This window comes from Lytechinus pictus, chromosome 3, assembly GCF_037042905.1.
Source record: "Lytechinus pictus isolate F3 Inbred chromosome 3, Lp3.0, whole genome shotgun sequence".
NCBI classification, from domain to species: domain Eukaryota; kingdom Metazoa; phylum Echinodermata; class Echinoidea; order Temnopleuroida; family Toxopneustidae; genus Lytechinus; species Lytechinus pictus.
In genome coordinates this window covers 25,448,018-25,472,427 of record NC_087247.1, presented here as the reverse complement: position 1 = coordinate 25,472,427, position 24,410 = coordinate 25,448,018, and the positions used below count along the sequence as shown (strand labels likewise).

Below are 24,410 nucleotides of genomic sequence, written 5' to 3'. Positions count from 1 at the left end.
GTTTCAAAGTCCGGAGACTAATCCACTTGGCCACAACCCTCTTAAATCAAATTGTGTCTAATCTTATAGTTTTGCTCTGCAATCAGGGAATAAATTCATTTGACTGCCATTTTGTCACTTAGGTTATGTGCTTTCCAAATAAGATTTTGTGTGACTGTAAAAGCATCTTTGCAGGAGGACTTAGACTCCAAGTAGGTTTTTGACAATTCAGGGTTGTAAGGGTCCCTGAGGATTTTTCACCTGTCAATATAATAACATTCCTTATGGAAGTTGTGATTGCCATACAACAGCCCACATTGTGAGAGGCCATTCAAGGAGTGTTTTTATCAAGTGTTGTGCAATTCTTGGTACCAAGTTTAGGACTATTAATAGAGTGAGACATTGTCTTTGTATATTTTATAATCACAAATCGACCCCAAAAGTCTCAATCAGTGAGATTTTCCACCAACTTCTCTGTGATGTGACTATAAGTGCTATCTTTTCTAAGCTATGGTTCAGAGTAACAGCTACATCTAGAGTACTGTTGATTTGAAAGTTAGTCTCATTTCTTCCACCATTAGTCATTTTTTGAAATCTCTTTCTTTAGTGGTGGAATAGAGCTGACTGTGTCTGGGACAGGGTTCTCTATTTTACAGACTGCAGAACTACAACTAACCTCTAGTGACACGACAATCATTGAGGTAAGAACTGGCCAATGATAAAGGATTCATTGTTTATATGAATTAATAGTAGCCCAAGTCTCAAACATGAATAATAAATTAATTTATCAAAATGTTTGGCATCAAAATCAATGTAATACAGTGATCTTTAGAGTATATCTGCAACAATGAGACAATAAAAGACAAAAGTAAGAAGAAGGGAGACTAGAAACACTAAACTAAAACATAATACAGGAAAATAAGTATTAATATACATTGTTTTTGTTGATTTCTAACAGGAATGCTTAATAATCTCTGATTCAGAGATTAACTGCCTGACTCCAAACGTGACTGCATTAGACCTGACACCAGCCTCATCACGCCGCCGAAGACAAGCTGCCCCTGTAGGAATTTCTTTCATCTTGGATGGTCTGGTTTCCCCAGCTGATAATCTGGAATTTTACCCTGATCCTGTGTATGACACAATGAATGTTGTCATCAAAATTCCTGGAGAAATAGTGACACTTACAGTACGTACTTCATCCTGTTGGAGTAAAAAAAAAAAAAGAAACATTGATTTGCCACTAGTGGTAACTTCCAGGAAAAGCCTTTATTTTAGGGGGAGGGGGATGTTGAGCCGTGTTATAGGGTGGCAGCATAGCATAGCAAAGGGAGGCTATAGGTGCTGCTTTTCCGACGGCGGCGGTATCAACATCAATCTTAACCTAAGGTTAAGGTGAAATGTCATCATGACTTAGAAAGTATATGGGCCTAGTTCATGAAAATTAGACAGTATTACTGAACATCCTGCCTGAGATTCAGGTCACATGACCAAGGCCACAGGTCATTTAGGGTCAATGAACAATGGCCATGTTGGGGGTATTTATTGATTTCCATTATAACTTTGAACGTTTATGGATCTAGTTCATCAAACATAAGAGTAATTAAGTATCACTGAACATCCTTTGTGAATTTCAGGTCACATGACCAAGGTCAAAGGTCATTTAGGGTCAATGAACAATGGCCATGTTGGGGTATTTATTGATTTCCATTATAACTTTGAATGTTTATAGATCTGGTTCATCAAACATAAGAGTAATTAAGTATCACTGAACATCCTTTGTGAATTTCAGGTCACATGACCAAGGTCTAAGGTCATTTAGGGTCAATGAACAATGGCCATGTTGGGGTATTTATTGATTTCTAATATTACTTTGAACGTTTATGGATCTGGTTCATGAAACATAAGAGTAATTAAGTATCACTGAACATCCTTTGTGAATTTCAGGTCACATGACCAAGGTCATTTAGGGTCAATGAACTTAAATTATGTTGGGGGAATCAAAACATAATCTTAACCAAGGTTAAGTTTTTGAAATGTCATAACTTTGAAAGTGTATGTCCCTAGTTCTTGAAACTTGGACATAATAGTAATCAAGCATCAGTGAACATCCTGTGTGAGTTTCAGGTCACATGACCAAGGTCAAAGATCTTTGGCCATATTGGGGTTATTTGGTGGATTGCCATCACAATTTTGAAAGTTTATGGATCTAGTTCTGGATCTAGAAACGTCGACATAAGGGTAATCAAGTATCACTGATCGTCTTGCACAAGTCTTCTGTCACACAAGCAAGGTCAAATGTCATTTAGGGTCAATGAACATAGTAATTTATTATCATATGAATGGTGTTTTTTGTGAATAATTATTCTATAGTCGTTTTCAAAGTTGGCACTTCTGCTATATTGAATCGCGGACAGCTTGAAGTTCGGCGCCTTGTAAATGCTATATATTATTTATTGTACCAGCCCTTCTATCACCTTGAGGTCTTAGTGAAGGTGCGATAGAAGGGCAAAAAAGGACCTTTTTTGGATGAGCTTATGCCATGGCGTGGCGTCCATCGTATGCCGTCTGAATTTTGAAACTCATTAAACATGCTAATTTATGCACATTTTTCTAAATTTATAAAAATGCTTCTCCTTCTTTATTTGTTGACTGATTTTGATTTTCTTTGCTTCAATCTGGTAGAGCTTTATGAGGTTCACCAAACTTCTGCATAGAATTTTATCTAGAAATTTTTTTTTGCTAATTTATGCGAAATTAATTTATTCATATTTTCAAAATTCACTTAAAATGCTTCTTCTTTATTTGTCAACCGATTTTGATTTTTTTCTTCGATCTGGTAGAGCTTCATGAGGTTTGCCAAACTTCTACACAAAATTTTGAAATTTTGACTAGAAAATTATTTATGCTAATTCATGCGAAATTTATTCATAATCCCCCCAAAATGCTTCTTCTTTATTTGTTGACCAATTTTGATTTTTTTTCTCATCCATCTGGTAGAGCTGCATGTGGGTCACCAAACTAGAAATTATTTATGCTTATATATGCAAAATTTATTCATAAATCACAACAAAAAAATTGCTCCTTCATTTGTTGATCAAATTCAATTTTGTTTGCTTTATATGATAGCTTTAGGTGGGGACACAAAACTTCTACACAGATTTGTGAAACTCATTAAATATGCTAATTTATGCATATTTTTCATAACTCACAAAAAATGCTTCTTATTTATTTGACCGATTTGATTTTTTTTTGTTCCATCTGAGAGCTACATGAGGTTCACCAAGGTTCTACACAGAATTTAGAAAGTTTGACTAGAAAATTATTTATGCTACTTTATACGAAACTGATTCATAAATCACAAAAATTGCTTCTTCTCTGTCATTTCTTCATCAATTTCAATTCTGTTTCCTCAATATATGTCACACTACAGTGTCAACTGGGCTGAAATTGTGTTAAATTTTGTTGCAAGATTCCAGATGAGCTCCACATCATTGATATGCTAGTTTCCATCACTATCCTCATAATCAGTCAATTTTGTATGATATTTCTTATGAATCTGTGTGCTTTGAAATGGCAAGGTTGGAAGTACTGTGAAGATTGAAAATATTGAAGATACTGTAAATTACCTGCAGTTCAACATGTTGATTGTAATAGATACCAGGCATGGTGGCTCAGTGGTAGAGCACCCGCCTCATGAATGGGAGGTTGTGGGTTCGATCCCTGGTCGAGTCATACCAAAGACTTGCTAGGCGCTCAGCATTTAGATTGGAGAAGGGTAATAACATATTATGTTATGCAGGGCCCGCTGGTAGAGCAGTTTCCTAAGTGAAGTGGCCACCCTGGGTAAATAAAACGTTATTATTATTCATACTTTATTTCATTCCATTTCATTTATTCCACATTAAAACCAGAAAATCACAGAAATACAAATAAAACATTGTACCATGTACATATAGCATATGTAAAGCAGAAATATGATATTTCTTTCTTATTATTTTCTTTCCAGGGAGAAAACCTCAACAGACCATCAGAGAATATTGAAGAGTTTGTGACTGTTTGCATGGGTCAGGGAAAGTGTGAGGTGACCGAGGCCACACCAACTTCATTGAATTGCTTGTCTCCTGCAAAACAACCAGAGAATGGGATATGTAAAGGGAATGCTACCGATTTCCTTAACGACATCAATGTTGTGGTTAGTTTCCATACTTTTGCCAAAACGTCTGATCACAGTGGAATTCCCAACTTACCCTAGATCCAAAGAATGTCCTAACTCCAGCCCTAAAAGCAGTTCAGGAATATTTTTTTAAGGGTTACTTTTTTGTGCAATGAGCAACTCCCGAAAAGTTCCGTGTATATGGCGCACCCGTTTATAAGGCGCACCCCAACTTTTGGACTTGTCCCCCCAAAAAAGACATGAACATTACCGGGAAAATTACCCATCCGAATCGGCACGTTCCTTACCTGTGCTACAATTTTTTCCCCCCTCACTTTTCAACACTAAATAAGCGGTAATTAGTTGGACAACGGAGAAAAGGAAAAGCAGGAGCTAACTCCAAATATTGCCGCCGGTGTAGCGGAGCCCTGCTATGGAAATTCCGTGAGCCCCGCACTTATTTTTTAATTGCCGAAAATCATGTGACTTGCTTAAGTCATGTGACTGTACCGTTACTAGGGGGAAAAGCCTGCTCCCGAATCGATGTGCTGGTAGATCAGTTCCCTGTGCAGCGCTAGTGGAATAAAGAACATGCATGTTTTTGCGTGTGTCAAAGTGATAAGTACTCATCATGAATATTGCATTATGAAAATTTTTAAAGTCTATTTTGCCATTTATGAAACCGCGCAACATCCCATGCACCTATGCGCTGTCTACAGCCCCATACGTATGCATTCATGTCAAAACTTCTGCCGCGATTCCGTTGTGCCCGTGTATAAGGCGCACCCCAACTTTTGACATTTTCTGATGTGAAAATAAGTGCGCCGTATACACGGAACTTTACGGTATACAGAAAATGCAAATATCGTCATTCTGCCGTAGTATGTAAAATATTGATTTTCTAAACATTCTTGAATATCTTGGGGTGACCCTTAAAATGTTGCAAAGCATGCAATTATTTTAGGAGTGATTTGGGCCGTTATGAGGGCAAAACCACCCATCACCCTCATGTGCCTCCTACACTGCCTGAAAGCAAAGCCTAACAATAATGAGAAATCTTCTTAAGAAGAAAAAAAAACATAATGAGGTTTCTCTGACCATTTTGACAGTATAAAAAATAACATATGTTTTTAGAGGGTGCCTGTGGTATATTAAAACCTTTTGCATTTTTTGTCATTTATATATTTATTTATTTATTAGAACATATTTATTCAGGTACAAAAGGTCAGCATAAAACTGTTTTTCATCAATGACCTGATGAAATCATAAAGAACAACAAAAATCATATCATACATGAGAATAAAGTCAAAATCTGAGTCAAAGATAACAATGCTTGGTAACATAAATAAACAAATATTTTTACTTAAATGGTAATATGAATAAAACTGAAATATTTTTAGTTATCAAAATGGAACAATTACTAATTATAAAGCTATTAATTGTATAATTTATTCACTGATAAAATAACACTGAAACAATAGCAATGAATTAATTAGAAAATCGAATGAAACAATGACAATCAGTTATTAATGTATGTCTAAAACTATAAAATATCAAATGATTAGGATCATTACAAATAATCGCAACGTGACATCAGTGTTAAAGAGGAATAAGGGAATTGTATATTACAATAAATAAAATATAAGTAAGGATTATTATAGAAAAAAATCATTGGATTACATTTATTAGCAAGGGAACCAATATTTTGAATTGCTTGTGTTGTTTATCATCAGGTGTTTCATGGGGAGAACATCAGGCAGTACATAGGCAGTGCCACCTATGACACAAGCAGTAATGACATTGCTATCATCGTTGGTGCGTCCGTCGGAGGTGTTGTCTTATTCAGTATTGTCCTCTTCCTTGCCTTTGTGGGCATTGGGCATAGGAACTACAAAGCCACGATCATGAAGACTGAAATGGAAATGGAGAACCTTATGCAGAACTCAAGGAGAGAGGTCATGACAGGTATGTGATCAGCCAGGGAATAATTTTCCTGGTATCACATCGCAATATACTCCACATTATTATTGAAGACTGCTCCACAAAAAGTCTTTTATCTAGCAGATTTTCCCCTGGGACTGTACATAGCTAATAGTTGAGAACTTTTCTCTAATTTGGTAAGCAAAATTACTCTCTGTCACTCTAGAGCAGCTAGCACTAGTATATCACACTATGAAGATTCAGTTCATAAGGCGATTTGTTAATGAGTTGACTGTTAAAAGCCTTCAAAATCCTTGCATCTCATTCACTGGGGGAGCATTTTTCATTGAAAATAACTAAGAAGATGTTGCATGAAAAAACCCAGAGTTGCCGATTCTTGGAACAATAGACCCTAAGTGTGCGACATCATAATCTTCTAGCGCCCTCCATCAGAGGATATAGGAATATGTATACAGTAAACTGAGTTGTCAGAGATGCACCAGCTGGAGATCACCAATGCATGCAAGGCAACGGCTGCAGCCTCGAAGATGGTGGCGAGATGACATCAATGCCTAAGGTCTATTACCCTTCGGAAACGTTTGCTGTAACCTCCACATGTATTTCTTTTGTGATGGATGAATTTAAACTTCAAACAATCTTGTCAAATGAAACTAGATATTTAAGAAATCAAATTACATATATGGAGAAATGATTCTTTTAACTTGAGAAGTAAGATATTTATATTCATGTATTTTATATTTAGGTTTCTTCATTGACCAAGAGATGACTGATATTGAGGATCAGCTCAAGGGGCTAGGCATGCCATTCGTCAGCAACCATGACTACATGAAGAGCATGTTATTCTTTGGTTTGGATGTCAAGCCAGACGATCAAGACCCAGAGGTTAGTCATTAATATTGCATGCATCACACACTATCATTGTCCAAAGCAGACAAATTAATTACATCGTATTTTACTTTGCTTTGATGATTTTTTTTTGTACATTGAGTGATTTCAAGTTCGGTGTTCGTGTTGAGAGCATTAAAATGCTGCTGAACCAAGCTCCAACACCGAACTGGGTTCAGAAGAACGATATTGATCGCATTTTAATAGCCTATGACGTCACATAAGCTGCTATTTTTACAATGGATTTAGTTTTAACATTTTCAGCAAACAAAAGGATAAAATAGTAGATTAACGCCATTAAAAAATAACGACGTACATGTTCTGAATTTTGGTACCTGTGGTTTACAGTGGCATGTTCATACTGCATGCATCTTTCACCTGTATATTTTCCTCCATTGATAGGTGCATTGTGTGTTTGTTAATGCAAGTTCTACAATATAAATTCTGCAGCAGAACCCTTCCATTTATACAAAAAAGCTGTACCCCCCCCCCAACAAAAATAGCTCAGATTCTCTGAACAGTTTGGTATAAGACTGCTTATTACCTAGTCGCATAATTTTGAAAATGACTGTTAAGATTGGATTTAGATGTGTACAAAAACTATTTGGCATATTCCATTTGTAATAGTATTAACAGTGTATGATTAGGTGGACTTAATTTCTCTTTTGCATTGACATTGTAGATACCAAGCGAGTCAGAGGAGATGGCTATGATTGCGTTCTCTAAACTTCTCAGCAACAAAGATTTCCTGCTCATTTTTATTAAAGCACTTGACAAATGCAGGAAAATCACTACAAAAGAAAAGTGAGTAGTTGTTTCCTGATTTTTTTTTTAACCGCACGTGTACGTAGAATAGATCTTCCACAGCACTGTACATACTCCTGCATAATTCTACAAGTACGATGATACACCAACCTGGTGGACTGTACTTTAATGGATGATGATGATGATGATGCCCTATTTATAGTGATCTCCCATAAGACCCTGGGGCCAGTATTCTGAAGTCGGGTTTAATTTAAACTCTGGTTTAAACTTGAGTTGTGGTTTAACTATAAATAGCCAATAGTGGCATAAATCTGTAACAGTATAATTTAAATGTATCAGCTCATTTTTATCTCAAATAATTTTTAACTGTTTCGGGAGGATAGATAAGATAGCTTTCTTCACCATTCACGAGCTAGGAAAGAGTACAGTAAATATAAGAAACATACAATGTAAGGAAAATGTTGATGTATTTGGCTTTCCATAGTTTTAACACAGAGTTAGACCATGGTTTAAGTTAAACCTGACTTCAGAATACGGGCCTGGGTCATCTATCTAGGGTGATTCCTTGTTGACTCTTCTGTACATCGGCAGAGGAGCCTTTGGGTGACCATTTGTGGGTGTGGGGGCGTCGTGATGTTGTGGTTAGGACTCTTGTCTTTCAATCTGAAGGACGTGGGTTCGATTCCATGCCATGGCGTGTTTTCCTTCAGAAAGAAATATATCCAAATTGTGCTGCACGCAACCTAGTGAGGTAAATGGGTACCAGCAAGAAGTAATTCCTCAAAAAGCTGTGCGCACCGCAATGGATAGACTAGCTTAGCCGGGGTAATATAGGAGTGCCTTGAGCACCTAGCAAGGTGCTCAAATCCTATATTTATTTTTCTACAGCTGATAATTGCATGATATTGTGATAAAATAACAAAATCTTAGCAAGTACATGTAGTGTTTGTTGTGATGTTACAATAAGCCTACACGTATTTGATGTTGCGGTACATTCTGAGATTTCACCTGAGAGTCACCCTAGATGCCCTATATTGCTGCAGAGTCACCCAAGATCATAACCTTTAATTTCTCGGGTGAATTTTAACTGGAAATAATTTGGGAGTCACCGAGGTGCCACCCCACCCCGGTGACTATTACTTGCTTGGAGAGAGATAAAGGACTGTTTTTTTTCAAGTCTGCAGAGCATAGACTCTCATTGATCTATAAATTCTTCTATACATTTAAAGTTTCATTTTGTTTGTTGCAATCAGATACATTTAAATTAGATATATATATTTCATGATGTATCAATTGCTATGATATTGGATGATTTCATGATAAAGAGGCTCTTGATTGAATCATAACAAGTTAAATTTGAAGACGATTCCACATATTATTCAGGATAGAGTCAAGCCAAGTTTTACATAATGGGAGATAGATTTCTGATCTTATTTTTCTCTTTACTGTAAATTGCATGTCTTTACATAAAGAGTATACTGAGTTTAAGAAGTTAATGTAAGAAAATATTTGAAACTGGTCATAGACAACTAGATGACCGTCATATATGACATTCCAGGAATGGATTAAGCAACTTTGATGCATTTTTGTCTAACATCTTGATGGATTAAAAATGAAAAAAAAATCTATCCATCTCCTTCTCATAGCAGACCTACATGTTTACTTCAAATAATTTAATCATTTTGATACCAAATGTTTATGAAAAATGCAAATTACCTAAATAATGTTGTTCACCTTTTGTTAACAGGGCTAATATAGCATCGCTGCTCACGGTAGTTCTTGTCATGGAAAAGAAGTTTAAATATTTCACAGAGTAAGTATATGAGTGTTACTGTACTGCATAGTTGTACTGCCTCTTGTCTCGTACTCGATGGCCTCATCTGTATTCGAAACTCGGGTTTAACCCTAATAAGACTGGGGGGCTGATTCAGCCCCCCCCCCCTCTACATTTTTCGTGATAAATTTGCCGCGCAAAATTTTTGACCGCGTTGCTTTCTGACTTTTTATTTTCAAGTCTTGCGCAACTTTTGAAACCAAAATTACAATCCCCGAGTACAAGATTTCGGAATTATGCAACATTTTGTAAGTGCATGCAGACCCAAAATTTGCTCAAAAATATGAATTTGTGTACAAATACAATGCAAATAGTGTTTTTACCAAAAATTCATAAATGTATCATTATTTTTCCTTTTACTAATCAAACTCAATTAATTTCATCTTGGTTTTGGTCAAAATAAAGTCCCCAATAATTTCCATTGAAAAAAAACAATAAAAAATTAAAGTGGAAAAAAAAAATACATAAGAAAATAATTGTGATATTGAATTTTTTAAGTACATATGATCAGAATCATATAGAGTGTATGAACAAAAAAAATACCATTTTATGGGCCCTATTTAATTAATTAGAGCAAATTTTTTTTTTACACATAAATTAGCATAATTGATTAGAAATGAGATTTTGCAAAGAATATGATCTTCCAATGTTGTAGATTATGCCATGGGCAATTTGTGTACCAATTTTCATCGTGATCACATGATCGAAGGTCGAGATTATAAGGGGGGCCCGAATCAGCCCCCCCCCACCTTTTGGCGATATATTATTTTATTAACATTGATTTATACCAAAAAGTATAGTGCTCCAACCCAATTTATGAATTGATTAAAAAAAAAAGTATAAAATGAAACACATTTAATTGTTACATGTAGATGTACAACGTAATGTACAATCTTACAATTATATCCAATATGCATGAAAAGATATGTTTTGATATTTTAAGTTTTAATAATTCAGATAAAGCTAACATAGAACACCAGATACAGAGCACATAGAACACCAATTTGTTGAATTATCCTGTAATCAAAACTGTTTATATCTTGGTATTGTAGTGTCCTGACAACTCTAATGAGTGATACAATGGGAGAAGCAGCAGACAGACAGAGGCTAAAACAACTATTTAAAAGGTAGGTACACTACTGACCTGTGTATGGCATTATAGTGATGATGATGAGGAGGAGGATGAATATGATGATGATGGTGGTGGTGATGATGATGATGGTGATGATGATGATGATGATGATGATGATGATGATGATGATGATGATGATGATGATGATGATGATTAAGATGATGATGGTGGTGGTGATGATGTTGATGGTGATGATGATGATGATGATGATGATGATGATGATGGGGATGATGGTCGTGGTGGCGGTGATGATGACGGTGGTGACTTCATCAAAGTTATAATACTGTTATATTTTCACAACTTTTGAAAATTCATTAATTTCTTGTTCTATTATGTTCAAACTATCCCTGTCTTTGTTGTTGTTTTTTGTCTCACCTGCATAGCAGAGTGAGACTATAGGCGCCGCTTTTCCGACGGCGACGGCGACGGCGGCGTCAACACCAAATCTTAACCTGAGGTTAAGTTTTTGAAATGACAGCATAACTTAGAAAGTATACGGACCTAGTTCATGAAACTTGGCCATAAGGTTAATCAAGTATTACTGAACATCCTGCCTGAGTTTCATGTCACATGACCAAGGTCAAAGGTCATTTAGGGTCAATGAACTTAGACCATGTTGGGGGAATCAACATCAAAATCTTAACCTAAGGTTAAGTTTTTGAAATGTCATCATAACTTAGAAAATATATGGACCTAGTTCATGAAACTTTACATAAGGTTAATCAAGTATCACTGAACATCCTGCATGAGTTTCACGTCACATGACCAAGGTCAAAGGTCATTTAGGGTCAATGAACTTTGGCCGAATTGGGGGTATCTGTTGAATTACCATCATAACTTTGAAAGTTTATGGATCTGATTCATGAAACTTGGACATAATAGTAATCAAGTATTACTGAACATCCTGTGCAATTTTCAGGTCACATGATCAAGGTCAAAGGTCATTTAGGGTCAATGAACTTTGGCCAAATTGGGGTATTTGTTGAATTACAGCCATAAATTTGAAAGTGTGTTGGTCTAGTTCATAAAACTTGGACATAATAGTAATCAAGTATCACTGAACATCCTGTGCGAGTTTCAGGTCACATGACCAAGGTCAAAGGTCATTTAGGGTCAATGAACTTAGACCATGTTGGGGGAATCAACATCAAAATCTTAACCTAAGGTTAAGTTTTTGAAATGTCATCATAACTTAGAAAATATATGGACCTAGTTCATGAAACTTTACATAAGGTTAATCAAGTATCACTGAACATCCTGCATGAGTTTCACGTCACATGACCAAGGTCAAAGGTCATTTAGGGTCAATGAACTTTGGCCGAATTGGGGGTATCTGTTGAATTACCATCATAACTTTGAAAGTTTATGGATCTGATTCATGAAACTTGGACATAATAGTAATCAAGTATTACTGAACATCCTGTGCAATTTTCAGGTCACATGATCAAGGTCAAAGGTCATTTAGGGTCAATGAACTTTGGCCAAATTGGGGTATTTGTTGAATTACAGCCATAAATTTGAAAGTGTGTTGGTCTAGTTCATAAAACTTGGACATAATAGTAATCAAGTATCACTGAACATCCTGTGCGAGTTTCAGGTCACATGATCAAGGTCAAAGGTCATGTAAGGTCAAAGAACTTTGGCCACGTTGGGGGTATTTGTTGAATTGCCATCATATCTCTATAAGTGTATTGGTCTAGTTCATAAAACGTGGAAATAAGAGTAACCAAGTATCACTGAACATCTTGTGCGAGTTATAGTAGTTTTCAAAATCAGCACTGCTGCTATATTGAATCGCGTGATGCAGGTGAGACGGCCAGAGGCATTCCACTTGTTTCTTTTAATTTTACTTTTAACTTGGATATGATTTCTTCGGATTACTATTACTGATATTCTGTTGAAATTTATTGATTGCTGCAAATATTACAGGAAGTACTTTTTGCCTTTTTGTTTCCAGGACAGAATCTTTGGAAGATAAAATGCTGAACAACTGGATTGCTTTAGCTATGTTTAAGTTCATTAAGGTAAGTGTGAACATGGAGTATACCTACTTTATTTGTGAACAATTCATATTTAGTCTGAGTGATATGTTTATCTCACAATTACACTTTTACAGTTAGATTGTATTCACCTATTGGCAAACCCTTATAATGGTTTTATGGTGGTCACATATTACAGCCATCAACATATTTTTCAGATGCATTTCAGATTATTTGTTTTCTATACAGAAGAATACATTGTTACTTAATAAAGTAAATTTATATAATACACTCAAAAAGGAAACTTTCATTGTGGCAATATTGCTGTATTCCTGCATATAAAAACATTTGTTTCTAAAACTTTACTTCTTGTAAGTTGAATATTGGTGTATTTTTTATATTCCAGTGAGATGCATTTATTATCATTCTCTTCTATAGCAAGAAAGCAAAAGATTCAAATGAATCCTCAACTTTTTCATACAAATCTTTCCTTTTCCTACAATAACCGGAAAGTGATTTAAATAATAATGAATTATAAAAAATCTCCACAGCAATCCTAAATATTTCCACTCTTTTTTTTTTTTTTTGCTAGGAATCTGCTGGTGAGCCATTGTACAAACTCTATCAAGCTATCAAGATTCAATGTGAGAAAGGACCTGTGGATGCCCTGACTGGACAGTCTTACTTCTCCCTCAACTTTGACAATCTCCTCACAGAGAGCCAAGAATTTGAAGAAGTGGTAAATGTTCTCACTATGAATCGCGATTGGGATCCTTATATTATGACTGATTGAAATCTAATCACATGACCAGTCATTTATTTTGCTAGCAGGCAAATGTTTGTTAATAACTGGTACCAGTGACTAGTTTCTATTGCCCAGTCACTGATTTAGAGATTTATTTATTAACTCATTGCAACCATGACAGTTGGATTATTATCAATGCAAAAATGAAAGTGGTACAATTAAATACACAATTACATATCAATTAAATACTTAAAAACTAGTGAGAAATACGTAACAATACACTGTACAGACCATGTACACTTTACACTTTACACACTGTACTGTATAATATAACAGAAAAGGAAAATGGGATGTGAAGAAGCAGCAGGGAATAGAAAAAAAATATCTATTCAAAGTTGACAAATACTCACATGATTCAGGGGGGGGGGGGGAAACAACCTGAACCGCATTTCTTAAAACGGATGCATGAATGGTTTGAATGGTCAAACCAAATTGTCAAGAATAAATTAGGATAGTTAATGGGCGATTGAAATGAGAAGGAGGAAGAGATGGGGCAAAAAGTAATAAGGAATGTGAGGAAGAAGATGAAAAGAAGGAGAAGAAGAAAAAAAAAGATGAAGATGGTTTATCATATAACAAGTATGCACATTGGTATCTTGTAAAACATAATAAACATTATTTTGCTAGAGAAATAGAAAAATTACACACACTAGTTACCTTTGAGACATAGGTTGCTGTTCTGTTTTAGAATGGTTCCAAAAGTAGCTTGTGCATTTAATTCTTATACTTATTGCCTCAATGGTATGTAGTATTTGTGTTTGTAAAGGCACATACTAGGGAGCATTTCATCAACACTTAATTCTGACAAGTTGTCGGATCTGAAAAGTTCCCTTGAATTTGATTGGCTGAGAAGTACTGTTACTATGGTAATTGTCGGATGAAACAGGAATTGTCGGATAAAACGTCTGACAAGTACTTTCATGAAACGATCCCCAATGTCTCATGATAGCATCTGAGGAACACATGCATACATTTATTGCACTTTTTGAATTTAGCTCTTAATCAGCAATTTCACTGACATATCTAAACACTTAAAAATGTCGCTAGTCATTTTGAGCTGTCAATATGTTTAGAGTTGGATATTCCATTGGCTGACACCAAATTCAATTCATTTAGTCAACCATCAAAAGTAAAAACAAAACAAAATTAAAGATTCACAAAGTAACAAAACAAAAACAAAGCAAATAAATAATACATAGATGGCTCAGAGACCTCAGAGAAGTGATGTATATAAAAAGGGGTCATGATAAGACATGAATACATTACAAAAAAAATCAAGGAGAATAGAAATTACATTATTTATAATTAAAACAAAATAGAATATAAAGTTAGATCAAATGATTACAAATTTTATGAGCGAAGCTATTGTTAAATAGTAGTATGTGACAAAGCTGCTACAAAGGCCTTGCAACTTCAATTGGACTACCCTGTTCAGAAAGGAAACATGAATGAATAACAAATGAATGAAATATAAAATTGATAGTATAGATGAATTAAAACGATAAGAGTTTTGCCACCATTTAAAGGTCAAGAAACTATTTTTCTTGGTGTAGCATTTAAACATATGATAGAAAACATATTCACATTTGAATAAATTTCTTTGTTTTTTTTTAATTTCTAGGAAACAGATAATTGATTCATTGTGATTATATTGGCTTTTATTATGTATGGTAAAATGGATTGTTTCAACTATTTTTTGAGAAAAGAAGCTTGTTCATTGGACAAATTAATGTCTTTTCAAGTTTCCTCTCCAATTTTGCTTTAATCTATTTCTTAATCTAAAACCTTCTCCCTTATTCTCTCTTCTTCATTCTTTTCTCTTTTTCTCTCTCTCTTCTCTCTCTCTCTCCATTTTCTCCTTCTGTTCCCTCTTCCATCCTATAGACTTTGAATGTAGAAAGTGAGTTAGGACCTGAGGAGGTGAGGGTGTTGAACGTGGACACCATAACACAGGTCAAAGAGAAGATTCTAGATGCCATGTACCGTAAGAAGCACACCAAGTATCAACGCAGCGCTAGAGAGGTGGATCTCGGTAAGCCATATTGGTTGGGTTCACAAAGATGTTTTGACTTCAACCATAGTAATATCAAACCTGGGGGTGTTAGTGTTTAACAATTTATAATGTGTAATTTACAGTCACACTTTAATTCACAGTTGGGTGCGGTATAAAATGCATCGTAGCATTGGTCAATCATCAAAGAGGACAGGCATAAAGACATAAAGCGCTTTTTGCCTGAGGAAACAAAGGGCTCCTATTATTACCCTGGCTTTTGCTATGCTGCCCATATACACGCTCAAGCATTAGAGGAATTTCTTCCTACCAGGTACCCATTCACCCCACCTGGGTTGAGTGCAGCACAACATGGATAAATTTTTTGATGAAGGAAAATATGGGAATAAAATCCACGTCCCCAGATTGAAAGACGAGTCATTAGCACTAGACCCAGACGCTCCCACAGTAGTTAGTGGTAAGGTTATGCATTAGATACCATGTGTGCATTGGCATGTAAGCATGACTCTATCACACTTAATCTTTTATTAAACACCCCTCAAATGTGTGCTCTGCTTTACTCATCCAATAAAAGTACTAAAGTGAATTAAGCTTGTGCTGAAATGGAGACTCTATGCATCTTTAGCCCACCGTTACCTTAACAGAGAAAGATTGTTTTGAGAAAAGCATGATGAATTTAAGATGGTTAATTCTAGTATGTTTTTTATATGTTGAGAAATGTCAACTTTATGTCCATATATTTCTTGATGTTTTGGTTGTAGTTGTAAGGAGTGGTCAAACCGGACAGCTAGTCCTCAGTGACTATGACACATCATCACACCCATCTCTGGGATGGTGTGAAGTCAATACCATCAAGCATTATGGGGTGAGTTTGTACTGTACAATGTTGACTATCATATAAAAGTCACAAGTATAGTCAGACTTGGATCTACAGGAAGTGTTAAAATTATAAATCAGCTAACCTACATGTACATTTGATTAACCCCATCTAACTCTAAAGAAGGAGGGGGAATTAGTAATTCCTCTCAACATCTTTGCATCGAAGCTGTATGAAGCTCTTGCTGGAGTTTTTTTTTTCTTCAAATATTTCAACGTATAATTTGTAGCTGCATGTTGGACAGAAAACTGTTAGGAATTCATGTACATATGTAATTCTAAACAAATTGAGTTTTCAGGTATTCTTAAATGTGTGATTATTTTGCTTTTATTATGGGCAGATTATTGCAAAAGGAGAACAAAAATTTGTTAAAAAACAATAGACGATGGATATAGAAAAGTAATCTGAAGTCATATTTTCACACGAAATCTCCAACGTGGAGTTACAAAAGTCTACCTGTGAAGTTTTTATTCTGATTTTAAAGATGGGTGGTATTTGTTGTTTTCCTTTCCCTAAAAAAACTTCCTTTATAATTAGAATTTCTTCCAACTAAACATTGTCATTTTCTAATCTGAATATGAAGAGGGTTATCTAACTTAATGATAATGAATGAAGAAATATTTTGTATATACGTCTAGCATTATGTTATGTCTTTTTTCAGATTCAAACAGGATCACGGGTTGGTCTTACCGACAAACAATCTGAGCCTAACTCTGATCCTGTACCAATGAATGATGCTGCTAATAACCTATTCAGTGAGTATATGAACGCGAGTCAATATTCATTTCAATCTTCTTCATGCAACCCAATGTTACAATATTAGGCCCTTCCTAAGGTTATATGTGTTCAATTATAAAATCTTTAAAGATATTTTCTTAAATCCAAATGATGTAGAAAAGTCAATTATTTTGGAGAGCTTATGAAATACAAGAATTTGTTTCTTCATATGTGACCAAAAATGTCAAAGTAAATGAAAGGGGAAAAGCAGTGAGATTAACATACCCACACTTATTCATCAAGCATACAACTTAATGCATGTTTTTAATTGTAATTTGTAAATGAAATAGAATTGAGAAAAAGAACCTTGCATTCAAGTTTTCCTTTTGCATGACATTTTCACATAGCATTCTAATATATTGATTAATTTAGTTTCAATGTTGTGGGTGAGAGAAAGAGGCATTTTGCTGTTTTTATTTATTGTTTTAATTGCAATTTTGATGTACACATTTAAGGACAAGTCCATCCCAACAGAAAGTTGTTTTTTTTAATAAAGAGAGAAAAATCCAACAAGCGAAACTTTAAAATGTCATAACTTTCTTATTTTACAACCGATTTTGATGAAATTTTCAGCGTTATGCTTGTTGGATTTGATTCAAATTAACATTTTTCTGGGATGGACTTGACCTTTAAGTTAATGTTGAGAGTTGCAAAATAAAGAAATAAATTTCAATCGAAATTAGTGATAGCGATAAAACTTATACTTGTTATTTAACAACTCACAAAATAGTGAAATAAATTTAATTTGCGATCGGTAATAGTGATTGTATTGATGGTATGCTGTTTGGCTGGATATTGCTTTTTAATGAAAAAATTATTTTCTATGCATGTATTTGAAATGAAATTCATTCTATGAAAAGCTTTTTTCATTGAGATATTGTATGTAAAGTGGAGATTCAATGTCATGTTAACGTATATGTCAAACTATATCATGAACAAGGGGGGGGGGGCTACTCGAATTATAACATGAAACGTATGTGCCACACCAAAATAAAAAATAGGGGGCTCTGGAACTAAATCTTGGTCTTAAATGGGGGTCTCCAGACTGGCTCTTGGATCAAAGATTGCTAAAAATGCAATGCTCTGGAACTGACCACAAAAAAATAGGGGTCTCCTTAACTCATTATCGTAGCATGGTAGCACACTAGAAGGAGAAACACAAATTTGAGGGTCTCTGGAACAGAGAAAAAAAATAATTTCTATTGTTTTCTAAATTGGTGGTAATCTGGAATGGAAATTCAGGTTGAAAATGGTGGGTCTCAACCGTGGTGTGTGTGTGTGTGTGTGTATTTGAGTTTTGTCAGACGTGTATCAATCAACCGTGGCACATACATATCTTACATTTATACTAAGTAGCTCCCCCCCCCCCCCCGATCATGATGTCATCCAGGTGAGGGGAATATAGAAGATTTCTGGTATTGCAATGAATTTGCAAAATGTCTCTTTGCTCTCAATCTCCCACATACTAAAAATTTTGCATGAATATTTAGAAGTCAAGTGGCAAATTGTATAATTTTTTTTTAATTTAGCATGATTATGGCCTGCTCGTTTCAACCTCCACTTTGCATGGCATTTCTCATTCTTAACAAGATATGGGATTCTATATTGTAATGCATAGAGTTCTTTTCATTGCTCCAAAACAAGGGAAAATCCAATACTATCTTGCATCATGATCTTCCTGCATTCAGAAATAAATAAATTCATCATAATATTTGAAAATATCGTACTGAAGGGATGAAAGAAACTTTGATTTTAATTTTTGTAAATAAAAAGGTGCTTGGTGGTATAAATTCTTGAGTTTGAAATCGAGAGACACTGAGATATACTTCATATTTTTTAGATATACACTTACTAGAATCTATGACAAGGATATGGCCAACAAGTATCGGATTGTATCTCATACTTAGATAAGAGGAATACTGGTGCCCTTATTTTTTACCAGTCATCCAGCACTCAGATATTTTTCACACATTTCAATATTGTGTCTTTTTATTGAGATTCTGATCATTGAATGAAATCTTAATTTCCTACATTTTTTATTATGGGAGAATGTATTTTATACTGGTGTGGTTGGGTGTGTCGCTGCAATTTCCTGCCATTTGATGTAGCAAGACAGCTGAGGCCATGTTTATAGAGGGGTTTTTAAACAGATGAGTCTACCAAGGTCAAATCTGATTTTGCCAAAGTAAGAAGAAATAGATAAGACATGCTTTTTAATATCTGGTTTCAAAAATTACTCTCTCTTATTTGACCTAGAGAAGGTGAACTTCTGCAGAATTAACTGAAGTTTTGGGTTGGTTTTATAAAATTTTCTTTTAAAATGTTCTTTTAGGTCTTTTCCAGAATTTAGACCATACCAAGCACCTTGCCTTGCGAGATATTATTTCAAATGTATGTAATGTTCATGGAATGCATTTTTTCTTTTAATTTTCTTTCATGTTTATTGCAGCCTTGTTTCCAGAATTTCATAAGCATTCTAAAGGTTTTAAAAGCTTTTTTTTTTCTGTGGAGTGGTTGTTGATTACTGATTTCTATATTCTATCTTGGCCATTTCATAGATTTTCTTTCATATTGTGGTAAATTGTATCTTTCCTAGTAACGTGACTAATTTTAACATCATGTGCTTTATGGTGGTGGAATTATATTCTTGCTACATTGTAGCTATTTTGTGCTTATAGCTAATATAATACCAGTATGTAATTAGTTAAAGGTAGTCTAGGCTGGCATCAAGGTTGATAGGAATGAATATAGCAAAAAAATGTGTACATATATACATACTTATAGGAACAAAGGAGATTTTATTAGATCTTTGTGGTCTTGAGGTCAAATGTTGATAAAGTTAGAGTTCAACAAATAAATAAAAATTAGTCATTCTTGTGAGAAATAACGAATTATAAAGATGGATCAACTTCACATTTGATATAGGCCTATACATGCGAGGGGAGATGATCTGTTTAATCTTTTAGTTCATGAGGCCAAGCATCAAAGGTCATAGATGTCATTTTATTATACTTTAGAATTTGCATGTTCCTCTGATAAATGAAGACCCCTTAGATAGACAGGAACTTCAAACATGAATTATATATATATGATTATATGAGTGTGACAATGATCTGATCACATATTGGTAAATAAGGTCAAAGTTCATACATAAAAATACCACATTCTTATGATGATTATCAAAAGAAGTAGTGATTGGGTTAAATTCAAATTTTACACGTGTATATGAATTTCAGAGTGACAGTGATCTGATGTGATTTAAGGGTCACAATGTTAAAGGTCACAGTACCTTATAGATCCAGTATAATTAAACTTCTTCTCTCATAAATAAATGTACATATGAGAGTGATGATCTCATGATTTTACAGACTTTTTGTCCTATATATTTCAGATCAGGCATGGCATACATGTAGGCATTGATTTCAACTGTGCTCAGTCGATAATCCATTTGATTGTTTTTATCTGATTTGGATGATTTGTTTTAGAATGATTTTCCTTGTTTCATTCTATATTTTCTATTTATATTCAAATCAACTTGATCTCGGGATGGACTACCTCTTTAACTGAAAATGTCGTCAATTCCAACACTAGACCCCATTTACAGTCACAGGACTGGACCATTCTTGTTGCCATGGGAACATCTAAATGTTGTTGGGCAGTTTGGTTAAAAATTCTAGAGCTGTAGATGTTCATCTTGCCCTTCAATGCTAAAGAATTTCACTTGAAGACCCATGTACCTCAGGATGAAGATGACATCCAGTGCATATGTTGGGCCCATTTTTTTTAATTTGCTATGGTAACTTCCATGAAATGCTTGATTCTGATTGGCTGTTGAGCACTGTAACCATGGTAGTTACCATTGAATGATGAAGTTACTATAATAGTTATATTTCTGCAACAGGTCCCTGGTCAGAGTCACTCTTCAGGGAACCTGACTGTAAATGGGGTTCTAAATGATGCGCTATAATCTTGGGGGCTTTGTCACATAAATGCAGTGTATGGAAATCTTCCAAAAACGTGTTTTAATATAGGGACAAAGATACTTATTTTAAATACAAAGATCCAATTACTTGTTTTATACCCAAACGAGAAATTTTACTGAACATTTTTCAGTTTTTATATGAAGTTGATCCCATGACGTGTAATATGTTCCTGATTATTTTCATATACCATTTGTTGTGTATTGCGGATTGTGTTTCAGCCCTGAATGAGACATATTCCCCTCCTCGCCCCCTTCAATGAAAGTTGTATTTATATATGTGTTTTCATTTAATTCTAACATTTTAACTAGACAGGATATATTCCCATGAGCCAATCTGAAGGCAAGTTCACTTGAAATTCATCTAGTCTTTGCTTCCAAGATTGTTGGACTCAAAACAATTTTTTTTTTGTTCATTCATGTAGAAATATATCTGTTATGCCGTTCCTTGTGATATTAATTGAAACGCCTTTTTAGAAAAATTAATAGTCTAATGATTGTTTGTGGATGCATGATTCAAGTTCTTATCTTGTAGCCATGAAATAGTTCTTTGATTGAACAAATTTAGAAAATTTATCACAGAAGAGTATATATGCAGTAGTTCAACAATACTTATTCATACTTTCATTTATATATACATGTAGCACATTGTGGTCAAATTGTTCTAACTTTACCAACTATACACTATGTTGATATGTATATACACTCACTCTCATTCCTAGCTTTATGTGTGCATGTGCTTAAAATGCTTAATCAGATTACTCATTAAATGTAGCCACAGAACGGAGAAAGGATTTGCACCAAGTTACTTCGCTGTCACAGTGAAAGTAAATTCTTAACCGTGACTTCCAGCTTTTGTCTGTACAAGGATTGTGTATTTTGTGTTATTTGTTGTTGATACTGAAACTCTATCAATCTTGCAATCTGACTGCACCTCCTTCAACACAACACTATTTGAACACAGTGCAATAGGCTTTAGATATGATTGATACCAGGTCAGCTGAAATTTCAAATTATTGCACACAAATCATAGTTCCTTTAGAATATATGTCTTAGTGAATCTGTGATTTAGTGAATCTGTGATTGTTTTAGAGATAGGAAATGCTAAAATGTAGAAGCTTTTCACCAACCATGTATTATTTTAGTGGGCATTTATCCGTGTAGTAGCAGATGATTTCTTTGCATGAGATAAGGTTATTCATAGATACAATATAAAAATTATACAGAAAGGATACTGTAATGGTGATGGGAGCTAATTATGAACCGAGTTCGATTTTTTTTTTTTTTTTAAAGAGTTAAATCCATATTCAAACTCAAAAGTCAGATAAACAATTTACGTGAGGTGTGACTTCAAACTTGCACACACACAAGGGAAATTGTCTCTTGATATTTATATTATTCCAAAATATTCTTTATTTTATTATTGTTAAAGAAATGTTTACAGTAAGTAGTTTTTTCAATTCTTTGAAATATCAAAACTTATTTGAAGAATCGCTCAAAGACAATAATTTTTATCAAATATTCATATGAAATGACCAATTGCTCATAACTTTTTTTTTCAGATGATACTAAACGTCAGTCAGTGCGTGTAACTGGTCACCATGACTACTCGTCTCATGATCTTGAGAAAGGTCCTCAGGGCCTCAAATACTATCACTTGGTAAATATCTTTAGTGAATCTAAGAACATTTGTCTTGGAATTTTTAAAGTGGGTCATGATTTTAATTCTTATATCTTTTTAAGTAAGATAAAAAAAAAACTTTATTTTTAATGCCTCTATTTCTCATGGGTAAAATTGATTAAGTGGAAAATTTATTAGTTTTATGAGCTTCAATTTTCACAACAATAACGGTTCCACAATTGTGCTTCCATAGCTGAAAATTCACTTCTTACTAGATGTGTACTAGGCCTAGCACTTCTTTTGCATTTTACCTAGGTGGTTTTAAAGTTCTATATATATATATATATATATATTTGTATGCATGAAGAAAATGTATTGTGGTTAAAATGGGACTGTTCTTGTGTTTGTGGTCTTAGGTCCAATCTGATGATATTGAGGAGGATGAAGAGAAGGAAGAAGGATTCTGCGACAAAATGCAGCGTGTATTGTGCTTCAAGGGTACGCAGGGAAAGCGCAAGATTCGAGAGATCTATCTTCAGAGACTAGTTTCTGTCAAGGTGAGGAATCTGTATCTTCTAATAACATATTAGAGTTTAATGAGAGAAAAATCAACACAAAGATAGTTTTGGCTGCAGCCAGTAGATGATAATCATGCTCAAACTGCAACTGAAAATGAAACATCAACAAATTATTATGATGTTAATTGCTTACTCGACACCGACTCATTGAGTAAATGAACCTGTGTGTATGTCAGCACAGTCCTTATCTAAACAGTAACATCATAAATCAGTAATTCCCCAAGTTCTGAAATCACAAATTTCATCACACTTTAAAAAAATATTGACAAAATTGAACAACTTTGATTTGAGTCAGCAGTCATTTCAATCATTGGTTAATATCCCTCCATTGTCATTATAACAGTGATGAAAGAGTCATCAACAATTTCATTTTTTATATCCCACTGCTGCCACCATAACATTGATGACAGAGTCAGTCATTTATTGGGTTCATATCCCACTGCTGCTACCAAAACTGTGACGAAAGTGTCATCAGCATTTCAATGCATTGGTTCATATCCCTCCATTGTCATTATAACAGTGATGAAAGAGTCATCAACAATTTCTTTTTTATATCCCACTGCTGCCACCAAAACATTGATGAAAGAGTCATCAGCCATTTCAATGCATTGGTCATATCCCTCCATTGTCTTTATAACAGTGATGACAGAGTCAGTCATTTCAATGCATTGGTTTATATCCCACTGCTGCCACCAAAACAGTGATGACAGGGTCATGTTTCATTACATTGCATGGGTTCATATTCCACTGCTGTCACCATGATAAAGTGAAGTCCATGATTTCTATGGCATTAATTTATGTCTTGTCACTTCCTCCATACCCATACACAAACGCTGGGTATTACATTTATGCCAATTACTGTGTCCTTTTTATTGCATGCAGCCCAGAATTTTTCTCCTCAATTCAAGTTGACACTCTGATTTTTGCACAATGACTTTACTTTAACAATAATAGTGTTACGATACTGCAACAAATAATAAATATTTAGTTTTGAATTTGATTTCCTTTTCTTTTATTACAGGAAATTGATTATACATTAAACAAATAAAAAATAATGATAGTCTTACATCTCTTGAAGTGCTGGTTATAAT

General features: G+C 34.5%; 1 protein-coding gene across 1 annotated transcript in view; it reads left to right on the top strand.

The window, feature by feature from the left end:
* LOC129257559 (plexin-B1-like) overlaps positions 1-24,410 on the top strand; it is an 88,065-nt gene that overhangs the window by 48,301 nt on the left and 15,354 nt on the right. Inside the window, exons 17-32 of the mRNA XM_064095935.1 lie at positions 587-680; positions 938-1,168; positions 3,989-4,174; positions 5,869-6,100; positions 6,819-6,958; positions 7,644-7,765; positions 9,474-9,539; positions 10,613-10,687; positions 12,650-12,716; positions 13,264-13,410; positions 15,361-15,508; positions 16,249-16,352; positions 17,026-17,119; positions 19,591-19,623; positions 22,683-22,780; positions 23,158-23,298. Of these exons, the coding sequence (XP_063952005.1) occupies positions 587-680; positions 938-1,168; positions 3,989-4,174; positions 5,869-6,100; positions 6,819-6,958; positions 7,644-7,765; positions 9,474-9,539; positions 10,613-10,687; positions 12,650-12,716; positions 13,264-13,410; positions 15,361-15,508; positions 16,249-16,352; positions 17,026-17,119; positions 19,591-19,623; positions 22,683-22,780; positions 23,158-23,298 (1,978 nt within the window). The remainder of the gene's footprint in view (positions 1-586; positions 681-937; positions 1,169-3,988; positions 4,175-5,868; positions 6,101-6,818; positions 6,959-7,643; positions 7,766-9,473; positions 9,540-10,612; positions 10,688-12,649; positions 12,717-13,263; positions 13,411-15,360; positions 15,509-16,248; positions 16,353-17,025; positions 17,120-19,590; positions 19,624-22,682; positions 22,781-23,157; positions 23,299-24,410) is intronic.